Below are 27751 nucleotides of genomic sequence, written 5' to 3'. Positions count from 1 at the left end.
CAGTATAAACCTCTTCGAAATCCTTCTCACACTGAACCTAAATCAGCTATAAAAGGTCAAGGACTCAACAATTTCTGTCCTGTAAATTAAGTGAAAAATATTTGTTACATTAAAATTAAATAATTAGAAGTATAATAATACTTTTAATATATTTATATATAACTTTTACCTAATTAAATATATAAGAGCTGCTATGCAATGCTTGCATTGTCCAGACTCGGCTTTACACAAACATGAACATTTAATAATTTTTTCATCAATATTTTTTATAATTTATACATTAATTTCATGTAGATTACTGTATAAATTGCTTGACTTTAGACATAAAAATATTAAACTCGTTTTCTCTTCATCATCACCTGTGATGCCACTGTATCACGTTATCACGTGATGTGCATTTACAACATTTCCCCCTTCAATATATTTGCGACTGCCCTCACCTGCGTAGTTTAATAAATCGGTTAAATTTACCAAAAAAGTCATTTTCTCTTAAGTCTCTTACGAAGCATTCAAACAGTATATCTTGGACTTATTTTTAGTTACCGTTTGCCTCCGCACCGTGGCGGCACCCATCGCTTAACATGACGAATTATAGGCCGGTATTCATAGTCGGGTTTTATATTTAAGATCATCTTAAGTACTGTCTTAAGATGCCATCAACCAATCACAGAGCCGTATTAGCATCTTAAGACATTGTTTGAGACGATCTTGAAATAAGATTTGACTGTGAATACCGGCCATATATGTAAAACATTATACTAGTTACTTGCTAGTTTGAAAAAAAATGGCGGATATGAAAATACCTACTTTTTTAGTGCTCTACTTATACTAAGACACTATAAAAGCATAGACCTTATAGATATGGACTGGCAATACCAAGCGAAACCGTGTCCATACTTCTTTCTCTAAAGAGTCCGGAAATATGTTTCGCGCATGCTTGTACATATTATACATTGAAATCCAATGATTGGATACGTTTTGGTCACGTGTTTTAACTTATGTGTGTGTATATATATGTATATACATATGTATGCATGTGTGCTGACATGCGCGATAGTTATTTCCGGTAACTTTAGAAAAAGAAGTACTAAAAAGTCTGTTTCTCTCTCGCACCTCTTCTGGACACCGTTTTCTATACACAAACTGTAGGCAATTGCCGGTCCATATCTATAAGGTCTATGTATAAAAGTGAGTATTCTCACGTCCGCCATTTTTCTTCTAACTAGCAGGAAAAATTAGGTATGTTTTGTATATATATACGTCAATAATCTTTGGGAGCACTAAACTTTATGCGACAATGAAACGAAAACACAATATTTATGATCTTGAGACTGTAAAGGTTATTGTGATGTATTATAAGGTTTGTTCTGGTTGCCTACACTTTTACACTTCTACGAAAAATATAAGTTCTTATAGGGTGTTTACGATAATTGGTATCCGAGTAATTTTCTCTAGGACCGAAATATATGATAAGCACAACCATCTACTATCATCATGATTCGTGACAACTCAATGCTGTCCGGTATAGCCAAATCATCACGAGCAAGTTGCGAGTTCCGTGAGTTTGTAGCAGGTAACCTAAAAAGTACGACATAAATAATTTGATTATTACAATTAAAAATAATCTGTTTTTAATGTATGATAAGATTATTAACTTTAAAATAGTAATTATATGTAACACAATCATGTATTTTTAAAGTATTGTTTAAAGTAATATCAGAGATTATTTTATTTACAAATATTTATTTTGTCTATCAAGTTTCTATCATAACGGTATTATTTCAAAACCTAATATAATTTTTTAATTAAACATTGATTCTCAATAAATGTTATTATTTATTATTAACTAACATATATATTAGAAAAGTCATCTTTTATTAAACGGATGGTGTTAACACTTTGAAACAAATGAATAAATTATGTAAAATTACTAAATAAATCATTATTAATAATATTTTTTAGATTACAAGTAAAATAAAAATTTAAGTATAAATATTTTTCTTTCTTGTAACAACTGTTAATGATAAGTTGCATGGTGTTATCATTATTTTTCAAAATCATATATCTTTATGTATAAATATTATGCATGAATATTTCACTAATGTGAAACTAATAATAATGTTTACAATAAATTTTTTTAATTTGTAATACAAGTGCATAGTAAATTAAGATATACTGTAAACAGATATACGTTAGATATGCGTTAGATATACGTTATAATAGAAACTTGATAGACAAATTAATAAATAAAATATTTGTAAATAAAATAATCTCTTTAATATTACTTTAGACAATACTTTAAAAATACATGATTGTGTTATATAATTACTATTTTAATGAAGTTAATAATCTTACCATACATTAAAAACAGATTATTTTTAATTGTAATAATCAAATTATTTATGTCGTACTTTTTAGGTTACCTGCTACAAACTCACGGAACTCGCAACTCGCAACTTGCTCGTGATGATTTGGCTATACCGGACAGCATTGAGTTGTCACGAATCATGATGATAGTAGATGGTTGTGCTTATCATATATTTCGGTCCTAGAGAAAATTACTCAGATAGCCATTATCGTAAACACCCATTGGTTTATATTTTTAACCAGCCAATGAGAACTTATACTTTTCGTAGAAGTGTAAAAGTGTAGGCAACCAGAACAAACCTATATATATAAAACATTATGCTAGTTACTTGCTAGTTTGAAGAAAAATGGCGGACGTGAGAATACCTACTTTTCTAGTGCTCTACTTATACAGCGGAATGCTCGGTCTATACTTACTATGTCTATGGTTTAAGCATTAATTATTCGATTAATCGATTGACATCGCGCATCCCATCATTTCCATTCCCATGGCGCATCCCTACTATCCGTTGTGACGTGCGTCGCTTCAACTGAATGTTTTCTGGTTAATGTAATCTCTGGAATTAAGCTGGAAGGTGATGATAAGAAATTATCCGCAATAATGGCATCAGCATTGGAGCAGTTTGTAAATAATGTTCGAACGTATTCGAAGCAAGGTATGACCTCCGGAGTATTATGAAATGTCCACGAACTTAACCTCAAAAATTTAAGCAAAATGCGAAGCCTTGCCGATAGAATTAAGAAAGAATTTTATTTTATCGCCTTATTTAATCTGTTTGCATATACAGGCAGTTTTAGAGAACTATATGATTTCATAAGCAAAAGTGTCGAAGTATTAACGAAAAATGGACAACACTTGGACAATGTCTTGGAAACGTTAGATCTGCAGCAGCACTCGTTAGGTATTCTGGCGGTGCTCTGCGCAAAATTTGCCATGCCCAATCCTAACAGTGGGAATAACCATGATGCGTCAAAAATTTTGTTTAATCAAGTTCAGGAATTTATTATCGGCTGTAACGGAGAGCAAGTTAGATTTGCGCCAGATACATGTGAGTATATGCGAGTCTTTCATTATGATTCCAATTAATGTTATTATTCTACATGTAACAAGTTTATTTTAACTGTAACTGTAAGACTCGTGGAATCTACTCTTGCTAGTTTTTCAACTTGTCAGACCAGAATTTTCTCAGTTATTAAAAGAGAAAATATCTTTTATCATCTGTTTAAAAATTCTTTTTACAATTATAAAATTTTCAAAATTGAGCTACATATAAATTTTGTATAATTCTTGAAGTTTTATACAATACAAATTACATGTATATCATAATTACAAATAATCTAACTTGGCTGCTAATTTGTAAAAATAAATATTGGCTATATTTATCTAGTTGCTTTTCCACTATTAAATATATCCATCTAAATATAAAAATATATTTCTTTGAATTTTGATTTTTCAACTGTTGAATTTTCTCAATACATAATATTTATTTTAATATATTAATAAAATTCTTTACAGACGCAGAATTATGCCACTTGTTTACACAGAGCTTAGTTGAGTCAAAAACGCCATTACGTGGAATCATATTATTGCGTCGCGCAATACGTAAAATACAACTTTTTGACAGTCAGCTGACCTCAATACACGCAGACCTGTGCCAATTATGTCTTTTGTCCAAGTGTTTTAAACCTGCGCTTGATTTTCTCGATATAGATGTCACAGGCATTAGCCAGGAAGGAGGGCAGTTTGATTCAAAATATTTCTTATTGTACTACTATTATGGTGGTATGATATATACAGCACTAAAGAACTATGATCGGGCATTGTATTTCTTCGAAGTGTGTGTAACGACGCCGGCGATGGCAGTTAGTTACATCATGCTGGAGGCCTATAAAAAGTACATTTTGATCTCGTTAATATTACATGGGAAAGTGTTAAATCTGCCCAGATATACGAGTCAAGTGATCAATAGATACATCAAGCCATTGAGCCAGCAATATCAAGAATTGGCTACAGCCTACTTGATTAATAGCTGTGAAGAAGTACAGAATATTATCGCCAAATATCAGCAAATATTTGTGAGAGATCATAATCTAGGACTTGTAAAACAGGTGCTTGGTTATTTATATAAGAAAAACATACAGAGGCTGACTAAGACTTTCCTGACGCTTAGTTTAAGTGATGTTGCAAGCAGAGTTCAGTTGTCAGGACCTGCTGAAGCAGAAAGATATATTTTGAATATGGTAAGTTTCTGTCTTTGTATAGTTATAAAAATCTGAAAATTATAAATAATTCTTGAATCATAGATCTCTCGATAAATTACAATAAATTTGTATTTTTTAAACAAGAAGTTCTTATGTTAAAACTCGATGAAAATGAATGACAAAATTTCATTTTTAATCAATTTAGTTAGTTTTTCGTCGTTCTACTTTATCAGTTACTAAATAATCATTCTTATACATTACTAAAAAAAAAAATGGGAACACTTTGTATACCGAAAACACTTAGGCTGTTTTTAATCCGTTGGAACTTAGTGAAAAATCATCGCAGAAACAAAATCCAAAAATTGTTTTAAAACTTGAAACTTCTTCTTTCAAATGCTTTTTCAATTCAAATGGTAATTTCAGTTATCTTTTTTTTTTACCAACGTGGCACAATGATGAAGCTTGACCCGTTAAAATAAAAATTTTTAACGATTTTGCTACGCTGCATCTCGCGTGACAAAAATCATAGAGAATTTCTGTTATTTGCATCTTGTAGTGGGATTTTCACTTTTTATTTTGAATGGTTCATTGCTGTGCAATTTTTTTTACTGAATTATTAAGAGATTTTAAGAAAAAATCGTCATTTTGACTTTTATCACTTGTTACTCGTGAATACATTAACATATAGCGCTCAGCAAAAAAACCCGTTGGGAAGCTGAAGTTTGCACTTTCGAATGCTATTATTAATTTTTTCATAGATTTTTTCTAATAGCAAATCGCATTCAAAGATTACGTAAAAAATCGCCTAACCATATTTTATGGTTTTTATTTAATTCAATGTACTGTCGTGACGAAGGATACAATCACACATCGCTAAAGCAAAGTTTTATAGTACGATTACTCCCCAGTAATAAACACTAACGTTCTTTGATCAATTATTGTTTGTAAACGTATTCATATGTTTATGCGATAATGTCCTATGGAATTTTGTGTCAAATTTGCCTAAGTACTTCTCTCAACTTATCAATCAGCATTTGAAAGTGTAAACTTTCAGCTTTCCATTGTTTTTTTGCGGAGTACTGTACATTGATCTATTTACGAGTTATTTATGAGTAATAAGCGATAAAAATTAAAATGATTTTTTTTTTTTCTTAAAATCTCGGTAACTCGGTCAAAATAAATTGCACAGTACTGAACAATCACTCAAAATAAAGAGAGATCCTGCTACAAGATGCAAATAACAGAAATCTGATTTTTTTTTACGCGAAATGCAGCGCAGTAAAATTGCATTAAAAATTTTTATTTTAACGGATCAAGCTTCATCATTGTATTATGTTGGTAAAAAAATGATAACTAAAATCGCCAAAAAGCGTTTAAAAGAAGAAGTTTCAAGCTTTAAAACGCTTTTTGGATTTTGTTTCTGCGATAATTTTTCGCTAATTTCGAGCAGTTTGAAAATAGCCTAAATTTTTGGCCCACGAAAAATGTTGCTTATTTTTTTTTAATAGTATCATAAATAGAGCAATATTTAACTTTTTGAAGTCAAGATAAGCGGGTGAAGGGGGCAATTATTCCTCCTTCACGCATGTGCAATTGATTTCTTTCGGCGGATTGTCATCGCCTGATTGGCCACCGTCTGCTGGGAAATACGCAAATGTGCGAAGGAGATATTTTTACATAATCTTGGTAGTTATCTTGGATTCAGGGCCAATTTCACCAGTAGCTCAATTCTGTACTTGTCTACCGACGACTATCGGTATCGGTAACGCTCCCTACCGACATTTGTCGGCCGGAACTATTCTCGACAACTCTTCACCGACGCGCGTTTAAAATTAACGATAAGCGTTGGTCGTAACCACAGACTTCTATAATATACTAGACTGCTAGGCTCGTTATATATTCTCCATTTAGTGTGTACCCGAAAAGTATGTACAAATAGGAGCTCATAGGCGGCAGACTGAATTACCGATTGGAATGTGGCTAATATTTTATAGTCCTACGACTACAGATACTAGAGGAGTGAGTGAGATGAAAGGCTGCGTTCCGTTTCAACGCATGATGCGCATAATGCATTGTTCATCCTTGTTTAACGTTTGACAAACAACAAAGATGAACGATGCATCATGCGTATTATGCGTGAAAAGGAACGCACCCTATGATACAATATATATATTATGTGATTATGAGAGCGTTCTCCTTGGACGCTTATACGTGCTTATGCGTTAAACGTTCTTTCTTTTGCTATTGTAATATAAAAGAAAAAGATAAAATGACAATAATTAAGGTATGTGATAAAAGGCTGCCCAAATATATATAAGAAAGGGTATACATTTCTTTTTGTTTAAGTATTAAAACTAAAGGACAAATAATATAACCTCATTTTAAGAGCATTTTTGTATAAAATAACCTAATATTAATTATATTTATTAGTATTATTAAGTATCATTCTTTAAATATATATATATATATATAAACATTTTAAAAATGTCAACAAATTACTCGTAGCAACTATATGTGACATTTATTGGCATATGTATATGTACATATACATTCCACTTGCCGAACAATGTACATACATAGCAGATGACACATTCCGATCGGTTATTTAGTCATGTACAACATGTACATTATATGTACATACTGTACGCCTAGGAAATCAAGGTTAGCAGTCTAGTATATTATAGAAGTCTGTGGTCGTAACCGATAATCCTACCGAGGAGTCCCTTACTCATCGGTAGTGCGTGACCGAAGCACACAAACGAGGTTATTGTCGGTTTGTGCGATTGTTTAATTAAACTCTGATTCCATGATATTTTGAGTTTGTTTGATATATCGTATATTGTCCGTATATTGCAATTCTACGAATTTATGAAATTGGAATTTTACGAATTTCTGTTTTTATTTGCTACGTTCTGAAGCTAGATAATTTTAAGTATGTTTTAATCCAAAATAAGTAAGTTAATCCAGTTTTAACCCAGGCTGCGTTCCGAAATTTACTGCCAGTACTGAAAATCTATAGTACACGTTACATAAACTATAGTAGTTTTCAGTACTGACAGTGAATTTCGGAACATAGCCCCAGTTTTAATCCAAAAATCTTTAAATAAATAAATTAAAATTAAATTTTGAGATTTCTTGCCTAGAAAAGTGACACATTGACTATATATGTATAATTTCTTTTTTACATTTTGCATATTTTCTAAAATAAAAACGTTAAAAAAACAAAATTGTACATATAGCATTTTATATGTGTATTATTGCTAAATTTTTTATAATAATTTTTGTAATAATATTTTCTGGTCCGGGTAGAGAATTCAGCCTTTCGGATAACTCCTTCCACTGTTGCTGTAATTGTAGTTTGCCATCATTCCCAGAAAATTGGCCGGCAGCAAAACGGCTATACTTTTCTACATATGAAACTAAATTCTCCATTTATTCTGTTGATGCTCTTGAAGAACGTTGTTTTTTGACAGTGCTACAAAAATAAAATTATTTAATAAACGAATTACAAGATCGCGAATAAAATAAATGTAAAGAACGAAGGCCATATTTGGTCAAAGCGGGATATTAATGCTTAATATTAACTTATTTACTTATTTACTAGGAGCAAAAGTATGGATATTAATTATTAATGTTAAACACCAAGATTCTTCGACCAAATACGGTCTTCTTTCGTTCTTTAGATAAAATCATTTATTAATAACACAAATTTGTTAGGTTAGGTTAGGTTAGGTTATGGAATAGTGTTTATTATTCTTAATATTTAAATAGTAGATTAAATAGTATTTAGGAAATATACATATCCAGACGATTGTCCTACGATACCGTCCATATTTTCACAACACTTCCCACACAGCACACTTTATCCTGAGGATATCCCCAGGTTATCGAGATATTCAATTGGACATATTGCAATCCCATGGATGTCTTACGGTTATTGCGATATCCCTCGGATATGTGATAGATATTGCGATATCCTGTGCTGTGTGGGTTATTTCGTTTAAAACAAATGCACGAATTTGGGGGTCAATTCTGTATTTCTAAAGAGAAGTGAAAATGTGAAAAATGAGCAACAGTGATTGGTATATATTGTTAATTTTAAAAGTATACACCAATCAATGGAGACAATGCTCCTTACTTTTCATATTTTCACTTTCTTCAGAGATACAGAATCGATCCCTTGGTTATGTGCGTTCTTTATAAAATTTTAAAATCGCGCGCAAAGACAGACACTCGTGGATTTGTCATGCAATTGGTAAAATTTCTGTATTCCTTAACTTTTGTCCGTGACTGTCCCTCAACCATTTGTGACGTCAACCGACGATTGAAATCCATCGGTTGCACCGACAATTGTCGATAGTGCCCGTGTCGAGAATGGGACTGTTCCGATTGCGCACAAAAGCGATTGGACACAGTAGTATTTCCTGATTGCACTCAGTCTCGATTGGACACAGACTTGATTGAACACAGACCCGATTGGACACAGTCTCGATTGCACATTGTCCCGATCGGATACGGACTCGATTGGACACAGACCCGATTGGACACGGACCCAATTGCACATGGATCCAATTGCACACCGACCCGATTGTACACAGACCCAATTGCGCATCGACCCGTTTGCACACGGACCCGTTTGCACACAGACCCGATTGCACACGGACCCGCAAACGGGTCGGTGCGCAATCGGGTCGGTGTGCAATCGGGTCCGTGTCTAATCGAGTCTGTGTCCAAACGGGACTGTGTCCAATCGCTTATGTGCCCAATCGGGCCTCACTCGTCGAGAATAGAGTCGCATCGTTCTTGTCGGTCGTGCAACCGATAGTCGTCGGTAACGACCAATACCGACAATCATCGGTAAGCAAGTACAGAATTGGGGTCCCAGGCACGATTAGACGAATCGACGGTCAGAGTTATCAGGGTGGCCAAAAGATGTGAATAATTTGACATCAAGGTTGACAAGAGATTTATATTGACCACCTTGATAACTCTGACCGTCGGTTCGTCCAACCGTGGTTGGTGAAATTGGTCCTCAAGAGTTTAGGGCAAAAGTGGGCTCCATCTATATATCTATGAGTAGTATATATGTATATGTATATAAGTTTTATTAAAATGAATAATATTAAATAGTTTTATTAAAATAAAATAAAAGAATGGGCACATTCAGCAGATTCAGCAGCTAAGTAGCAATCGAACATGATTTGTTCCGACTTTTAGAATCAACAAATCAACAGTATTATTCAATGGAAAATCTAGTAATGTTGCTCAACTGTTGAGTCTGCTGAATGTAGCCAATGGACGCATTCAACAGACTCAGCAGCTAAGTAGCAATCGAACATAATTGGTTCTGACTTATGTTCGATTGCTACTTAGCTGCTGAGTTTACTGAATGCGTCCATTGATTTATCTCTATGAATAAAAAAAATTGTCTCTAAAGTTAACTGGTAGTAACGAATACTTTGCGTATAATATCTACAACATAAATGGATATATTATTCACTAATGACTTTATTTATTTTTAGATTGAAGATGGCGAAATTTTTGCGACTATTAATCAAAAAGATGGTATGGTAGTATTTCACGATGACCCTGAAAAATATAATTCACCACAAATGCTTGCAAATTTTGAGAAGGAAATGGCAGCATGCACGGAGCTAGATAAACGAGTACTGGAAATGGAAGAAGAGGTTGTCCTTACTCCACAATATGTTCGTAAAGCTTGCGGACAAAATGATCAAGATGATCAAGCCGCTGGACCTGCACCAACAAACGTCACAAATGCACAAGGTCAAATTAAACAAAACACTTACTCTATGTAACATACATATATACATGTCGTTGTTATCCTTATTAAAAAATGAGAAATCACAAATTTTGTTGAGAGTCAAGACTTCAATATCTGAAAGCTTGCTTTTTGAATGATGATTGTAATTAGGAAAATATTTTTGCGACTTGGGTTGTCTATTTTTTAAACATTTTTTTAATAGGAATTTCTTAAAACTTATAATTGAAACTAAAAAACTAATAAGTTGAACTAATAACGATATACATGTACATACATGTTTCAGAGATTTTTTTTATTTTATTTTATGTAATACACACACACACACAACACACACACACAAATATTGTATTAATGACTCACAATTTATGTCTTTGCAAAATAGCAAACATACAATATCATTCATCCATCAAAATCTCTGTAACATAATTTAAAACTAGGTTTATATAAATCCATAATTATCTACATAGAAATTATTATATATGGTTATTGTCTTCAAAGTATCTCTGACGTCATGCTCATTGTTACAAAATAATAAATAATTCATTTTATATAAGAATAGTTGCAAATTGCTAATCAGGTTATAGTATATCTGAAACTTGGTAAAAAAAGATTGGTCCAAAAAGCTTTGTTGTTAAAATTACTATACATATACATGCTATAACCACGGAAATTAATATACAGTATTATTTTCTTGAAATTATTGTATTTCTAATATTACTGAAGGTACAAGATACAATTTTACACATATATGTACACATATATACAAGTTGATCAGTAAATATTACATAAGTTTCTTACTTTAAAAAGATCTCTTACAAAAAACTATCAAAGAGCTTATAGATTGAAATTTTTTATTTGCAATATTAAATATTTTCCCAATGCCTATTTTTCTGTATCTTTGGAACGTGTAAAAGAAAATTCTTCTTTTTGTTTCAGGCTGATTATACTTATATAAGTCAAATTTAATCGTGAGAGGAGTTAAACTGAGTTACATTTTTAAGATAATAATTGACTAATTTCTTTAAAAACCTGTTCATATATTTCTTCCATATCCTTGGCTCCATCAATGAACGTTATAGTTTCATACAACTCATTTTGTAAAATTTCATTTTTGTACTTGATGAATTCGGGCCACACTATTTTATCAAAATATCCCGGTACATCAGGCGGTTCGTATACACGATTTTTCCTTCGTTCCCAACATTGTTCCTTTGTCAACGTTAAAAAGCATTTCCGATCACATAAGTCTGTAATGGCCTTGTGTTTAAAGAGCAAAAAACCATCTAATATCAGTAGCATCTTCAAATCCGTTACATTTTTTCCAGGAGATTGAAGTATCTTTATAATATCCGAATACATTTTCTGCATATCCAGACTCGTTATCAATTCCCAATTCATGTGATTTAATCCCTGTATTTTAACATGACGTGGATCGCCCGATGGTAAGAAATAATCGTCTTGACGTATCATAATAGATGGAAAATTATCGCAGATCTTATCGGCCAACGTACTTTTTCCACTACAAGTTGCTCCAGATATACCAATGACGAACCACTGTTTCGACATTTTTTATTTGTTAGTTCTGTAACAATGCTTGACGTGATAAAGAATTTGTTTTACTGAATAATTCAGAGTGGAACGATGTATATATAGTATTGCGCGATTATATAACCGATATTTACTATGACGGCATTCGTATTCGTTCAAGTATAAGAGTTATATGTGTGAGCGTTATACAACGCAACGTATATGATGACACATTACAATAACAACATAGCCAATATCATAGCATGTTTTTAATAACTTATTACTAAATTGTTAGTCCACTTTTCCTATTTTATGAAACAAATACGGTTTTACATGATACACAGTAAAAAGTATCAAACCACCAATAAAAATTAGTCCGAAACACGCGGAGATTATCAAGGCCAGATCGTGCGAGTAAAACAGAGACCTCAATCTATCATCGTCAATGAATGGCAAACTGATTATCCATATGGTGTAATAGAGAAACAAGATGAATGTCAATATTAATATTACTTTTCCTTTCTGACGATCGCTGTCAAACATCATTAACCATTTTCTATTTTAATTTTATCCCATTGCTTTATTTATAATTTAATGCCACTTAATATTCCACATATTCTTGTTCAAATTTTTCAAAGTCTCCTTCTGTAAAAGCTGTTTGTTCCAATTCCTTGGATTTTTGTTGGTCTTGAATGTATTTCTCTCCTACAGCACGTTGCAATAGCTAAAAATTATTCATAAATTAATTAAGAACCTTTCGAGAGTGTACACTGTACTCACAACAAACCTTTATGTGTATGTGTATGCATATGTTGCCAATTAAAAAAAAAACTTCTAAAACTTAAAAAAAATGTTTATATTTCTTTACATCACAGATACACACACAAACACATATATATCCACTTTTACAATTAAATATTTCAAGCATAAATATAATATAGAATGCAAATATAAAATTTTTTAGGTTCAATATAAAAAAAGTGAGAAATGTATTCTTAATAAGCTTATAAAATATAATTTCTCATACATTATTTGCTGTTCCAGAATTTATTCGATTACTGCTAAGTAAAAGAAGTCTTTGTACATTTTCGTCAGTAGGATCTTTTTGAGCTCCTAAACGTTTTTGAGTTTCGTAAACTGTAGTTTTGCTGGATCGGCTCAAAATAGTATCAATACCTATAAAAAAGAAAATGTGATTTAAAAGTTTACAATTTGTTATAAGTTTATCTTATTATAATTATATATGGAAAAGATAGAAGTTTCATTACAAAATTATCTATTAGATCGTATGTTTAAACGATTCGATAACCTGTGTTATTATTTTTAGGAATGATTCTGTGTTTAATAGGAATTAAATCCAAGACTCCTTTATATCTGATATTTTTACGTTTCTTCTTTTTCTTCTTTTGTTCAGTTCGTAATCCTTCTTTCTCGTAACCCAACAATTCTAAGCTTTTATGCACGAGAGAATTGGACATTTCTCTTATCGGGCTGTTCGCGTTACTTGCACTTTTCGTACTCGATATCTTCACTTTCTTTTTCTCTAGGTACTCGAGTATGCCCATAGCATTGAAATAACCGGCACTAAAGCCCAGTCTACAATGAGTCGTTGATCGTTGGTCGTAAGAAATTTAACCAATTATGGCTAGTATTCATAGTCGAATCTTATTTAAAGATCGTCTCAAGCAATGTCTTAAGATGCTAATACGGCTCTGTGATTGGTTGATGGCATCTTAAGACAGTACTTAAGATGATCTTAAATATAAGATCCGACTATGAATACCGGCCTATGTTCGGTTATTCTTCTCTAAGGCTGGTATTCATAGTCAAATCTTATTTCAAGATCGTCTCAAGCAATATCTTAAGATGCTAATACGGCTCTGTAATTGGTTGATGGCATCTTAAGACAGTACTTAAGATGATCTTAAATATAAGATCCGACTATGAATACCGGCCTAAGATCAACTGTGATTAGTTAGATTTCTTACGACGAACGACTAAGGGCCACCGCACAAGCTTTTTCGTAACACGTTACGTTACGTTAAGTGCTCCATAAATCTAAGTTCGTACTTAAAATTAAACTTACATCAACGCACAAAGATTATATGTTATCTTTTAAAAGTCTCTTTATGTTATTATTTTCAGAAACAGGATATCTTTTAGAGATCTTTTTGACAACATATTGTTCACGTCATTCCATGACGTCAAAATACGGTACATTTCATGACGTCAGGAATTTGTGACATTCGACCGTCATTTTAATGTCATAAAGGCGTCATTTCATGACGTCAAGAATAGTCAGTAAATGACCATTTTGGGACGTCAAAATGACGTGAGCTTGCTACTTGGGTTATATATTTCTTTTTCTATTTTTTTTATCTTCTAAAAGTCATTTATAATAGGTCAAATTATATTTTATGTTTACTGTTACGGATAATATCTTATGGATGTTCTATGATTGGTTGAATTGTTCTATCTTCTGATTCCATTGGCTAATTCTTATGTTACGTCTTATGCTTATGGTTGCGGAAATTCATGTGCGAGGGCCTTTACGAAAAAGCTTGTGCGGTGGCTCCACTGATCTCATTAAAGTGGATATGGCATACCCTAATAATCTGAGGTAAAAAAGTGTGACCAATAGAATACCGAAAGCCATTAAAGTTGTAGTCAGCGTACACGCTTTTGGCGGAAAATTTGAATGACTAACACAAAATATATGTGTTAAATAAGATATATTGTAAAAATATAAAATATGATTATAATGTAACCAGTAAAAATGAATTAAAAAATTAATTAATTTACAAAATATATTAAAATGTATATGTTTAGTAATTTGAAATATTCTAAAATATTAATCTGGAATGTGTTTATTTGAATTTTTATAATATTGTTTTATATCATACATATAACATTTAATATTATGTATTTTTTTATAATTGTAAGTGACATTTGTAAGTGACTTTATAACAAATATTTTGTAATATTTAAAAAAATATTTGGTAATATATAACATTTTTATGTATAAATTGAGTCAAAATATATAAATATTTTATTAAATAAGAGGATAAATAAAAGATTAAAAAATAAAATTTTGCAGGTGTCTAAAAATCGTAAATTTTTATTTATGACCATCTTGTTAAATAATTTTACTAATAAATAATATTACTACTACTAAACTTATAAATAAGTTTAAAGGGTATTGTTATAGCTTATTTTGTCCTCGTGTCCTTAATTGTGTTGTAGTAATCCATACTTGCAGCTTGTAAAAAAAGTAACTATTAGACATAGATTAGCATAGATTTATTTAATATTTAAGTATAAATATTATAATGTACATAATAAAATGTATATACATGCACTATATACATGCACAGCATAGAAGAAAATAAGATAATTTTTTTATCGCGTTTTTTAGAAAATAGTAATAGAAAAGTAGTAATAGAAAAATGTTATTTTGCGTGCTTTATTAAACTTTGCAAGTCACATGCTGTGCTATTTAAACATAATGACAATAATGTTACATTATAAATATATTTTATAACATAAAATATATGAATTCAAAACAAACGTATCACTTAAAACTTAAATTTGTAATTTAAAGCAACATAATAAAAATGTGTATTCAACAAATACTTATGTACTTATGAGGTACATATTTGAATCCAGATACATTATATATTAAACATATTATTATTAAACTTTTCAGACTTAACCTTACTCACCTATGAAACGTTTGTTGTTTATTTTCACTTCCTTTTCCACAATAAACACATTTTTTAATTTTGGAATCTCACTATTTTACTCACTATTTTTATTATAAAAAAAGTAATATTTTGGATAAAACTGCTACACATCTACGTCTATAGATAATTAATTACACGTGGAATTTCGTATCATCGTCACAGTAAACTGTGTTCGTATTCGTATACACCGCCATATTGTGTACAGAGACTACAACCTTCAATTGGTCACACTTATTTCGTCCTATGCCATATCCACTTTAATGAGATCAGTGGGTGGCTCTTACTGTTACGGTTATGTCAATTCATGTGTGAGGGTCTTTAAGGCCCTCACACATGAATTGACATAACCGTAACAGTAAGGTTTCGACCAATCACGTACTTGAATTAGCCGGTTACGGCAGGTTACAGTTATGGTCGCCCAATCCGATGCGTCAAAACCTTACGTTATGGTTATTGGTCTGTTCTTTCTAGCTGCACTGTTGCACTGGTGCAATAAGTTAGAATGAGAAAAAATATACTTGTCTTACTTTAAGACATACATATGTCAATTCATGCACAGTTTAGCTATAACCAGTTACGACAGTCAGCGAAATTCTTCGTATAATATTTTACGACGCATGCGTCAACTGTACTATCTAAAATATGGCGGACATGGCGAGCCACGCGGTACGAAGCTATGAGCTATAGACATGTGATAATTGCGTGTTAGAGGTTATATTGTGTGAATAATTTTTCAGTGATATTAAGCGATATTAATTAGATATTATTTTAAAAAGATTATTAATGAAGATCATCTTCAGTGTTTTTTTCATAATCATTTATTTTGAAATAAATTATAATAATGAGTAAAGTTAGTAAAGGTGGATTTTCCTGTGTCATGTGTATAAACATATCTGGACGAAACGCAGGAATAAAATTTTTTTGTTTTCCAAAAAATCCATTTATTTATTATTGTTTAACCTCATTTCAGAATTTAACTTTTTTTAACTTTTTCTGTAATTTTTTTTATTTATTCACTTATCTCTTTAATAACAATTTGACACGAATCATAAGAAATATTTTTACTATCTTTTTTTGTTTTATATCTTCGAATAACGCGCTTTCTTACAATCCAAAACATGGCGGATGGTCACGTGACTAGGTAACATAACATCAAAGGTTCCGACTGTACTGTCGTAACTGGTTATAGCTAAACTGTGATTCATGTGTGAGGGCCTTATAGACCTATAATTAAAGATTCGCCAATGGCAAACACAATTTGGATTGGTCACTTGAATCACATGGTTTATCCGCCATTGGGTGCGTTCAGATTCCTCACCCGAGTGTCCTCAGGTGTAAAGACCTATAATCAAAGGCTTAGTTTACATCGTGCATTTGATACGCGTATCAGGTACCATATTTGTATCAAATTCGTACTAAATATTTAGTACGCACGATGTAAACGCTGCCGGATCAATTTGGTACGAGCGTATCAAGTAGGAGTATCGTACTAAACTGATATGCGTATCAAGTGATACAAATGTCGATGTAAACGCATAAAACGCATTTTAGAGAGAATTTAGCAATTGAGCATAACCTCAGTGCTAAAATCTAAAAACCGGTGTGAAAATGTCTCAGTAGGAGACATCAACTTGATGTAAGTTTAATTTTAAGTACAAACTTAGGTTTATGGAGCACTTAACGTAACGTAACGTGTTACGAAAAAGCTTGTGCAGTGGCTCTTAAGCCATAAGGAAAATTTGCAACCACCAAACGATTACGCATCGAATATAATTCTTTGCGAAGTAAATTTGTTTGAAAAATTAAAATGGTTTTAGAGAGTTTTATAACAAGGCCATTCGAAAGCATTTTTTCTGTAATATTAAAGAAAACGGTTGATCACGTTTTGATTAATATATTCGTGATCAACAAACGATTTTACATCCAATAATGCCTTTGAAAGTGAATTTGTATGAAAAATAATATTTGTCTAGTGAATTTACAATGATGCTAATTGAAAACCGTTTTTTCGCATTTTTACGAAAACGGATGACCACTAAACGTTTTCATTAGTTTATTCGTGACCACTAAACAATTTTACATCCAATAACGCCTTTGAAAATAAAATTGTATGAAAAATAATATTTGTTTGGGAAATTTTGTAACGATGCCACTCAAAAACGGTTTTTTTTAATTTCTACGAAAACGGTTGACCACCAAACGTTTTCATTAGTTTATTCGTGACCACCAAACGATTTTACATCTGTTGACGCCTTTGAAAGTGAATTTGTATGATAAATAATATTTATCTGGGAAATATCCACCCCTACAGCATGAAATATTGCTGCAACGTTGCAGAAATGTTATTTTGCAAGATTGGAATATTGCAGAAAATATTACTGCAATATTGCAGCAATATTTCTATGTCCGCTCCAAAACAATATTGTGCAATATTTCTGCAATATTTCAGCAATATTCCCCGTAAGATTTCTGTAATATTTCAGCAATATTGCTGCAATATTTCTTGTAAAATTGCTGTAATATTTCTGAAACGTTAATGCGCAATATGAAGGAAATGTTGCAGGTAGTTAAATTAATCAATTAATATGTAAGATGTGTATTATACAAAAAACGGGAAATGAATTTATTGTCATACCGTTACGGCACAATAATTAAAAAAGTAATTAATTAAATTAACATACACCAACGGATATCGAATATCGTTCCATTCTAGATTTAGGTAAGCATTAAAATGAAGCAAGTCCAGAAAATGCCCATCCTGATCAATTTATACGCTAGAATTACACATGCATGTATGGTTCACACATGTTTAATTAATGTATTATATATATAAGTCAGAGTGAACATCTTTTGGACTTGCTTCACTCAATCTAGTATGGAACGCAACGCTGTCGTGATTACAGAATTTGTTGTACATCTATGTATCTTTTAGCTCTAATCTTACATAAAAATTTAAAATAAAAATATCCTGCTCTATTTTTCTATTTGTCCCTTAAAACTATGTAAAATATTACTTATTGTTAGTTCTAGATTAAGAAATACGGATTATAGGGAAATAAATTTTGCAAGGTTGCAATATAATATTGCCACAATATTGTGCAATATCTGTTAGAAAATATTACATTTGTAATATTGCTATAATATTGCACAACATCTGCTAAGAAATATTACATTTGTAATATTGCTGCAATATTGTGCAACATTTGCTAGAGAATATTATATTTGTAATATTGCTACAATATTTCTGCAATATTGGTTATATTATGCACTATTGCAATATTTCTGCAACGTTGCAGCAATATTTCATGCTGTAGGGGCAGTGATACCAAAACCAGTGACGATACTCAAAAACGGTTTTTTCTAATTTCTACGAAAACGGTTGACCACCAAACGTTTTCATTAGCATATTCGTAACCACCAACCGATTCCGAATCGAATGAGCTACTTGAAATTAAAATTGGTGCAAAACTAAACAATGTCGGGCTAACTTCACACCCAAATTTTATTTTTGATATTACAGGAGAACGACTAACCACCAAACGATGGGACTGGACAACCAAACACCACCAAACGACCACCAAACGATACCAATTAGTGAAAATTAATAAAGCCGAAGTTGGCTGGCTAACTTCACAGAGGTAAAATTTGGATGTGAAGTTAGCCCGACATTATTTATTTTTGCACCAATTTTAATTTCAAAAAGCTCATTCGATTCGGAATCGTTTGGTGGTCACGAATATGCTAATGAAAACGTTTAATGGTCAACCGTTTTCGTAGAAATTAGAAAAAAACCGTTTTTGAGTATCGTCACTGGTTTTGGTATCACTGGATATTCCCCAGATAAATATTATTTATCATACAAATTCACTTTCAAAGGCGTCAACAGATGTAAAATTGTTTGGTGATCACGAATAAACTATAGAAAACGTTTGGTGGTCAACCGTTTTCGTAGAAATTAAAAAAAAAACCGTTTTTGAGTAGCATTGTTGCAAAATTTCTCAAACGAATATTATTTTTCATACAATTTCACTTTCAAAGGAGTTATTGGATGTAAAATCGTTTGGTGGACACGAATAAACTAATGAAATCGTTTGGTGGTCATCCGTTTTCCTAAAAATTCGAAAAAACCGTTTACAATTGGCATCATTGTAAACTCACTAGGCAAATATTATTTTTCGTACAAATTCACTTTCAAAGGCATTATTGGATGTAAAATCGTTTGGTAGTTACGAATATATGAATTAAAACGTTTGGTGGTCAACCGTTTTCTTTAATATTACAGAAAAAATGCTTCCAAATGGCCTTGCTGTAAAACTCCCTACAACCATTTTAATTTTTCAAGCAAATTTACTTCGCAAAGGATTATTCGATGCGTAATTGTTTGGTGGTCACGAATAAACTAATGAAAACGTTTGGTGGTCAACCGTTTTCGTAGAAATTAAAAAAAACCGTTTTTGAGTGGCATACTATATATATTGCAAAATTCCACAAACAAATATTATTTTTCATACAATTTTACTTTCAAAGGTGTTATTGGATGTAAAATCGTTTAGTGGTCTCGAATAAACTAATGAAAACGTTTAGTGGTTATCCGTTTTCGTAAAAATTCGAAAAAACCGTTTTCAATTGGCATCATTGTAAATTCATTAGACAAATATTATTTTTCATACAAATTCCCTTTCAAAGGCATTATTGGATGTAAAATCGTTTGTTGATCATGAATATATTAATTAAAACGTGATCAACCGTTTTCTTTAACATTACAGAAAAAATGCTTCCGAATGGCCTTGTTGTAAAACTTCCTAAAACCATTTTAATTTTTCAAACAAATTTACTTCGCAAAGGATTATTCGATGCGTAATCGTTTGGTGGTTGCAAATTTTTTTTATGGCTTAAGGCTTACTATACTATATATTGTAGATCCGGGCTAACACGAGTCCAACAAACGACCAATCCGAGCACCCATTTACACCTACATAACGCATACAGATTTTGTTTATTTTTTAACGGAACGGTTAACCAGCAAATGTTTTTTTTATAAAATTCGCGACCACCAAACAATTACGCATCGAATAATCCTTTGCGAAGTAAATTTGCTTGAAAAATTAAAATGGTTCTAGGGAGTTTTACAGCAAGGCCATTCGGAAGCATTTTTTCTGTAATATTAAAGAAAACGGTTGACCACCAAACGTTTTAATTCATATATTCGTAACCACCAAACGATCATATATCCAATAATGCCTTTGAAAGTGAAATTGTATGAAAAATAATATTTTTTTAGTGAGTTTACAATAATGCCAATCGAAAATGGTTTTATCGAATTTTTACAAAAACGGATGACCACCAAACGTTTTTGTTATGATATTTGCGACCACCAAACGATTACGCATCAAATAATCCTTTGTGAAGTAAATTTGTTTAAAAAATTAAAATCTCTCTAGGGAGTTTTACAGCAAGGCCATTCGGCAGCATTTTTTCTGCAATATTAAAGAAAACGATTGACCACCAAACGTTTTCATTAATATATTCGTGACCACCAAACGATTTTACATCCAATAATGCCTTTGAATTTGTACGAAAAATAATATTTGCCTAGTGAGTTTACAATGATGCCAGTCGTAAACGGTTTTTTCGAATTTTTAGAAAAACGGATGACCACCAAACGATTTCATTAGTTTATTCGTGTCCACCAAACGATTTTACATCCAATAACTCCTTTGAAAGTGAAATTGTATGAAAAATAATATTCGTTTGAGGAATTTTGCAACGATGCCACTTAAAAACGGTTTTTTTTAATTTCTACGAAAACGGTTGACCACCAAACGTTTTCATTAGTTTATTCGTGACCACCAAACGATTTTACATCTGTTGACGCCTTTGAAAGTGAATTTGTATGATAAATAATATTTATCTGGGAAATATCCAGTGATACCAAAACCAGTGACGATACTCAAAAACGGTTTTTTCTAATTTCTACGAAAACGGTTGACCACCAAAAGTTTTCATTAGCATATTCGTGACCACCAAACGATTCCGAATCGAATGAGCTTCTTGAAATTAAAATTGGTGCAAAAATAAACAATGTCGGGCTAACTTCACACCCAAATTTTATTTTTGATATTACAGGAGAACGGCTAACCACCAAACGATGGGACTGGACTACCAAACACCACCAAACGACCACCAAACGATACCAATTAGTGAAAATTAATAAAGCCGAAGTTGGCTGGCTAACTTCACAGAGGTGTACAATTTCCTCAAAAAATGGAGGAGTGATGTTGGTACTAACGAAAGTCCCTAAACACTAAATAATGTCGTGTAACCATTTTAATTTTTATGTATTAACAGGTTTTTTGACATTATATTGTAGATTCATTTATTATTTGTTTTCGCACCGCGCATATGTTTTCGCGCTGACAGATTTATTACTGATGCAGTTTTACTAATCACAAAAATTAAAATTTAGTGCCTACGGACTTTCGTTAGTACCAACATCACTCCTCCATTTTTTGAGGAAATTAATTGTCGGGTTACCCCACTGATCTCATTAAAGTGGATATGGCATACCCTAATAATCTGAGGTAAAAAAGTGTGACCAATAGAATACCGAAAGCCATTAAAGTTGTAGTCAGCGTACACGCTTTTGGCGGAAAATTTGAATGACTAACACAAAATATATGTGTTAAATAAGATATATTGTAAAAATATAAAATATGATTATAATGTAACCAGTAAAAATGAATTAAAAAATTAATTAATTTACAAAATATATTAAAATGTATATGTTTAGTAATTTGAAATATTCTAAAATATTAATCTGGAATGTGTTTATTTGAATTTTTATAATATTGTTTTATATCATACATATAACATTTAATATTATGTATTTTTTTATAATTGTAAGTGACATTTGTAAGTGACTTTATAACAAATATTTTGTAATATTTAAAAAAATATTTGGTAATATATAACATTTTTATGTATAAATTGAGTCAAAATATATAAATATTTTATTAAATAAGAGGATAAATAAAAGATTAAAAAATAAAATTTTGCAGGTGTCTAAAAATCGTAAATTTTTATTTATGACCATCTTGTTAAATAATTTTACTAATAAATAATATTACTACTACTAAACTTATAAATAAGTTTAAAGGGTATTGTTATAGCTTATTTTGTCCTCGTGTCCTTAATTGTGTTGTAGTAATCCATACTTGCAGCTTGTAAAAAAAGTAACTATTAGACATAGATTAGCATAGATTTATTTAATATTTAAGTATAAATATTATAATGTACATAATAAAATGTATATACATGCACTATATACATGCACAGCATAGAAGAAAATAAGATAATTTTTTTATCGCGTTTTTTAGAAAATAGTAATAGAAAAGTAGTAATAGAAAAATGTTATTTTGCGTGCTTTATTAAACTTTGCAAGTCACATGCTGTGCTATTTAAACATAATGACAATAATGTTACATTATAAATATATTTTATAACATAAAATATATGAATTCAAAACAAACGTATCACTTAAAACTTAAATTTGTAATTTAAAGCAACATAATAAAAATGTGTATTCAACAAATACTTATGTACTTATGAGGTACATATTTGAATCCAGATACATTATATATTAAACATATTATTATTAAACTTTTCAGACTTAACCTTACTCACCTATGAAACGTTTGTTGTTTATTTTCACTTCCTTTTCCACAATAAACACATTTTTTAATTTTGGAATCTCACTATTTTACTCACTATTTTTATTATAAAAAAAGTAATATTTTGGATAAAACTGCTACACATCTACGTCTATAGATAATTAATTACACGTGGAATTTCGTATCATCGTCACAGTAAACTGTGTTCGTATTCGTATACACCGCCATATTGTGTACAGAGACTACAACCTTCAATTGGTCACACTTATTTCGTCCTATGCCATATCCACTTTAATGAGATCAGTGGGTTACCCAAAGAACGTTAGCCCGGATCTACAATAGTGTAGTAAGCCATAAGGAATTAACCAATTATATTCGATTATTCTTCTCAAATTCGATTATAATTGGTCAATTTCTTATGGCATAAGGCTTACTACACCTATTGTAGATCCGGCCTTAGTGTACACTTTCTGAACTAGTTCTGCCAGTGCAGCTACTAAGAACAAACCTTATAAGTCATTCTAAATTATTGCACCAGTACAGCAGTATAGCTACCAAGAACAAACCTATTTCGTCGGTATGATAGGTTTTATAACCTGTGAAATAGTGAACTTTAACGATTATTTTATCTAAAAAAAAAAAAAAACTTTAACGATTAATATCTCGTCTCGTGGGGCAGAGCGACGCTTTTTTTCTGCCAGATTCGTGTTCTACGCACAAAAATACACAATATTGTTAAGTTTTAATCAAATGTGAGATAGGCCGTCTCCTTCAGTATTACCGAGATAAATTGGGTCAGTCTCTCAGGCCTTACGAATCGCGAGGTGACACGCGGAAGGAGAGAACCTTAAATATCTCGGACGACTACGTCGTTTCTAAGAATGTCGCAACAAAGTGCTATCCAGTTGCCTACGACGACTACGACGGGTACGACAGGTTCGGACATGACACCTGTACTTGGAACCTTGCCGTCTGTGGGGCCTAATAATCAAACGTCACCGGTTTTGCCTAACGTACAGAGCGGTGTTACCACAACCACCACTACTGCACAGTCTCAACAAACTCAATACGTTCTACAACCTTCGAAACCAGTGCAACAATCGTCCGCTCAAACTCCTTTTAGTGATTTTCCACAAGTATGTACCCAATGAGAAAATGACTAACAATAAGTAAATTACTTGTAGTGATATGATACAGTTGCAATGGGAGGTACTGTTTTTGTTAATGTAACACTTATTAAGAAGCATTGTAAATTTATTTGTCATCCTTCTATTCCAAGTATTCAGTTTTATTCTAATCCTATTCTATTTTATTTTTTCATGTAATATTTGACGATTAAGCATAGATGTGCTTTTTTATTTTAGTTTTTAACAAAAACGAGATTGCAAGATTTGGTAAGAGAAGTAGATCCTACTGAACAGTTAGATGAGGAGGTAGAAGAGATGCTTTTACAATTAGCGGATGATTTTGTGGAAACAACAGTAAATGCAGCTTGTCTATTAGCTAAACATCGTCATGCTAACACGGTGGAAGTTAAAGATGTACAATTACATTTGGGTGAGTTTTGCTAATAGCTAGAATTTTTCTATTTTATAAGAAAAAAGTTAAAAATAAATTTCTTGCAATTCAAATAGAAATATTAATCTTTCTGCTAATAAAATATATTATTATATTTTATGCAAATCCTTTTTCTCCCCAAAATCTATCACTTGTCATCTATCAAACAAATGTCTACTAATATAAAATTTAATGTTAATACTAATATTAATTATTATTAGTGTTTAATATTTAAAAAATATTAATTATAAATTGGGAAATGTTTTCAGATAAATTCTTGTGCGATCATATATATATTTTTTAGTTGTTTGTAAACTATGCATCATTATTTTTGGTCTTAAAACGCAACTCTTAAAATAAAGCAAAATATAGTAATATTAAATTGATTATCGATATTACTAAATTAATATGTTAATGTTTACCTATAAAATCTCCCCTAGATACTATAAGAATTTGTTGCAAAAAGTGTTTTCTTAATCAAGATATTTGTGCAGATATATATAATAATATTTATCACACTAACCAATAGTGTTAAGAGAATGCATTGGGCCAACATATAAGAACAGTAATAAAGTTAATAAAGTAACGGCGCAGTTTTAAAAACTAATGAATGTATATATTAGATCACAAGAAATGTTATTTGAGCACTAAGAGATCCTACATAATCGTTATTGACCCCTGTTCTCAATGTGTTATACACATGCACAGTCTTTGATATATTAATTGACAAAGTTTTGTTTGTGCGATAAATTATTCAAAATATTATAGATATAAATAATATGAAATTCGAATAATTAGTTTTGTTTTGACCTGACTGGCCAGATTTATTTGAAATTTATAGCACTACGTTTTGACCATAGGTTTTGGTCCTTTTCAAATGCAGAATGGATTACATTTCCTTTAACTTACACGACACAATCGATGACATATGTCCAAATAAATCATCTGCAAAAACGAAATAAACGCGTTATATAAATTCGAGTTATGTATATAATAAATCTAAGTCGATACCAATAGTACTTACAGATATTGTGCGTTATGAGAATTACGAAGATAAAATTATAAATTATATTTAAAAAAATTATAAAAACTAAAAAATGTCTACTAGAACCAATATAATCAATATAATTTATGAGTTGCGTTCGTGGCGAGGTGTTAAGCCGGTAACGAACGAAATGAAACTGCCGAATAATCGACAACGAACGCAATGACACAAAACCAATACAAATCAAAATATAAACTAAAATATAAGTTACACAGCTTTGATTACTCTGTCATAAATGTTAGTCAAATTATCACTGTCAGTTTGTAAATTGATGGTATGCTCATATTTTTTAATAAAAAATGTTTCAGCTATTTCTCGTTTTCGTGTCATTGTTTCTTTATGTAATATATGCAGTTGTGACCATTTAAAGTCATGTCTATACGTAGTACGATGTTGACTAATTACAGAATGATTATTCGCATTTTTTATATCCCTTTGATGCTCTTTCATGCGCGTCCCTACATGTCTCTTAGTTTGACCAATATAAACAGTATCACACTGATTGCAATCTATCTTATATACTAGTTGAGTTTGTTTAAGATGTTGTAACTTATCCTTACCTCTTTCTATCAAACAATTAAGTCTCTATTGTGCCCAAGAGACTTAATTGTTTCTTTATGTAATTACATAAAGAAACAATGACACGAAAACGCGAGATAGCTGAAACTTTTTATTAAAAAATATGAGCATACCATCAATTTACAAACTAACAGTGATAATTTGACTAACATTTATGACAGAGTAATCAAAGCTGTGTAACTTATATTTTAATTTATATTTTGATTTGTATTGGTTTTGTGTCATTGCGTTCGTTGTCGATTATTCGGCAGTTTCGTTTCGTTCGTTACCGGCTTAACACCTCGCCACGAACGCAACACATAAATTATATTGATTATATTGGTTCTAGTAGACATTTTTTAGTTTTTATAGTTTTTTTAAATATAATTTATAATTTTATCTTCGTAATTCTCATAACGCACAATATCTGTAAGTACTATTGGTATCGGCTTAGATTTATTATATACATAACTCGAATTTATATAACGCGTTTATTTCGTTTTTGTAGATGATTTATTTGGACATATATCATAGATCGATTGTGTCGTGTAAGTTAAAGGAAATGTTATCCATTCTGCACTTGAAAAGAACCAAAACCTATAATCAAAACGTAGTGCTATAAATTTGAAATAAATTTGGTCAGTCAGGTCAAAACAAAACTAATCATTCGAGTTTTTTATTTTCATACTGGCGAAGAAAAGAGTTTGATACTTTTATAAATAATATGCTATTTTTATTTTTAGAAAGAAATTGGAATATGTGGATTCCTGGTTTTGGTACAGATGAAGTGCGTCCGTATAAAAGAGCTACTGTCACTGAAGCTCATAAACAAAGATTAGCGCTTATACGAAAATCTATAAAAAAATATTAATCTTTCATGAATTAGTCTCAGTTTTGGAAATAAAGCTTGTATTTTATACATTTTTAATAAGTTTAATAACTGTATATTATATACTATTAACAATGAATATTTATGAAAAAAAATGTATGTAATTTTTCCTTTTCACACATGCGCCGATCAATTTTCTTATTTTATACAGTTTTATAATAAAAAAAAATTTTATGTGAGAGAATTGCTCATTTTTTTTAACTTGTGTACAAATATTTCTTTATGTACAGAAGTAACAGCCAAAATACAGCTTCTTCCAATGTGAATAAGCAACATTAATTTATCAATTCTATTTTTTTTTCCATGTAAACGGAACTACCTTTTTTCCACCCCTTGTATAAGGACAAAAATTTTTTACTACTATTTAAAAATGCAGAATATATTGTAAATTATAGAAACTGTCTTATA

The 27751-nt window shown here is 31.1% G+C and overlaps 4 protein-coding genes and 1 long non-coding RNA gene across 6 annotated transcripts; 3 read left to right on the top strand and 2 right to left on the bottom strand.

Moving 5' to 3' along the window:
* Positions 1-2811: 2811 nt before the first annotated feature.
* LOC105832351 (COP9 signalosome complex subunit 3) lies at positions 2812-11375 on the top strand. Of its 2 annotated transcripts, XM_012673217.3 has the most exons (5): positions 2814-3023; positions 3156-3416; positions 3884-4608; positions 10092-10356; positions 11291-11375. In XM_012673217.3, exons 1-5 carry the CDS (start codon positions 2969-2971, stop codon positions 11293-11295), a joined length of 1311 nt encoding a protein of 436 aa, XP_012528671.1. In that variant the 5' UTR covers positions 2814-2968; the 3' UTR covers positions 11296-11375. The 2 variants fall into 2 exon arrangements, with proteins under 2 accessions (XP_012528663.1, XP_012528671.1); XM_012673209.3 differs by lacking the exon at positions 11291-11375 and having other exon boundaries at positions 2812-3023; positions 10092-10907.
* Positions 11041-12170, bottom strand: LOC105832360 (nicotinamide riboside kinase 1). The gene has a single exon (XM_028192875.2). It carries the CDS (start codon positions 11918-11920, stop codon positions 11351-11353), a length of 570 nt encoding a protein of 189 aa, XP_028048676.1. The 5' UTR covers positions 11921-12170; the 3' UTR covers positions 11041-11350.
* Positions 12171-12433: 263 nt separating this feature from the next.
* LOC105832367 lies at positions 12434-13506 on the bottom strand. The gene is made up of 3 exons (XM_012673243.3): positions 13191-13506; positions 12909-13057; positions 12434-12605 (listed from the first exon to the last, which is right to left on the bottom strand). The coding sequence occupies exons 1-3, from the start codon at positions 13444-13446 to the stop codon at positions 12483-12485; spliced, it is 528 nt and encodes a 175-aa protein (XP_012528697.1). The 5' UTR covers positions 13447-13506; the 3' UTR covers positions 12434-12482.
* Positions 13507-18929: 5423 nt separating this feature from the next.
* Positions 18930-22393, top strand: LOC118644905. Its single transcript, XR_004962686.1, has 2 exons — positions 18930-19262; positions 21869-22393. It is a non-coding gene; the product is annotated as an uncharacterized LOC118644905 (long non-coding RNA).
* Positions 22394-23914: 1521 nt separating this feature from the next.
* On the top strand, positions 23915-27606 carry LOC105840773 (transcription initiation factor TFIID subunit 12). Its single transcript, XM_036284717.1, has 3 exons — positions 23915-24430; positions 24659-24851; positions 27198-27606. Exons 1-3 carry the CDS (start codon positions 24176-24178, stop codon positions 27323-27325), a joined length of 576 nt encoding a protein of 191 aa, XP_036140610.1. The 5' UTR covers positions 23915-24175; the 3' UTR covers positions 27326-27606.
* Positions 27607-27751: the final 145 nt, after the last annotated feature.

Source organism: Monomorium pharaonis, chromosome 3, assembly GCF_013373865.1.
Source record: "Monomorium pharaonis isolate MP-MQ-018 chromosome 3, ASM1337386v2, whole genome shotgun sequence".
In the NCBI taxonomy this organism is placed as follows: domain Eukaryota; kingdom Metazoa; phylum Arthropoda; class Insecta; order Hymenoptera; family Formicidae; genus Monomorium; species Monomorium pharaonis.
This window is presented reverse-complemented; position numbering and strand designations above follow the sequence as displayed.

What these genes read in the sequence shown, in the direction of transcription:
- LOC105832360 (XM_028192875.2), bottom strand. Translation starts at nt 11,920, where the DNA reads ATGTCGAAACAGTGGTTCGTCATTGGTATATCTGGAGCAACTTGTAGT.
- LOC105832367 (XM_012673243.3), bottom strand. Translation starts at nt 13,446, where the DNA reads ATGGGCATACTCGAGTACCTAGAGAAAAAGAAAGTGAAGATATCGAGT. An exon ending in TCCTAAAAATAATAACACAG is followed by an intron (nt 13,058 to 13,190) that starts GTTATCGAATCG and finishes TCTTTTTTATAG; the next exon opens with GTATTGATACTATTTTGAGC. An exon ending in ATTCTGGAACAGCAAATAAT is followed by an intron (nt 12,606 to 12,908) that starts GTATGAGAAATT and finishes AATAATTTTTAG; the next exon opens with CTATTGCAACGTGCTGTAGG.
- LOC105840773 (XM_036284717.1), top strand. Translation starts at nt 24,176, where the DNA reads ATGTCGCAACAAAGTGCTATCCAGTTGCCTACGACGACTACGACGGGT. An exon ending in CTTTTAGTGATTTTCCACAA is followed by an intron (nt 24,431 to 24,658) that starts GTATGTACCCAA and finishes TTTTTATTTTAG; the next exon opens with TTTTTAACAAAAACGAGATT. An exon ending in AGATGTACAATTACATTTGG is followed by an intron (nt 24,852 to 27,197) that starts GTGAGTTTTGCT and finishes TTTTATTTTTAG; the next exon opens with AAAGAAATTGGAATATGTGG.
- LOC105832351 (XM_012673209.3), top strand. Translation starts at nt 2,969, where the DNA reads ATGGCATCAGCATTGGAGCAGTTTGTAAATAATGTTCGAACGTATTCG. An exon ending in TCGAACGTATTCGAAGCAAG is followed by an intron (nt 3,024 to 3,155) that starts GTATGACCTCCG and finishes TTGCATATACAG; the next exon opens with GCAGTTTTAGAGAACTATAT. An exon ending in AAAGATATATTTTGAATATG is followed by an intron (nt 4,609 to 10,091) that starts GTAAGTTTCTGT and finishes ATTTATTTTTAG; the next exon opens with ATTGAAGATGGCGAAATTTT.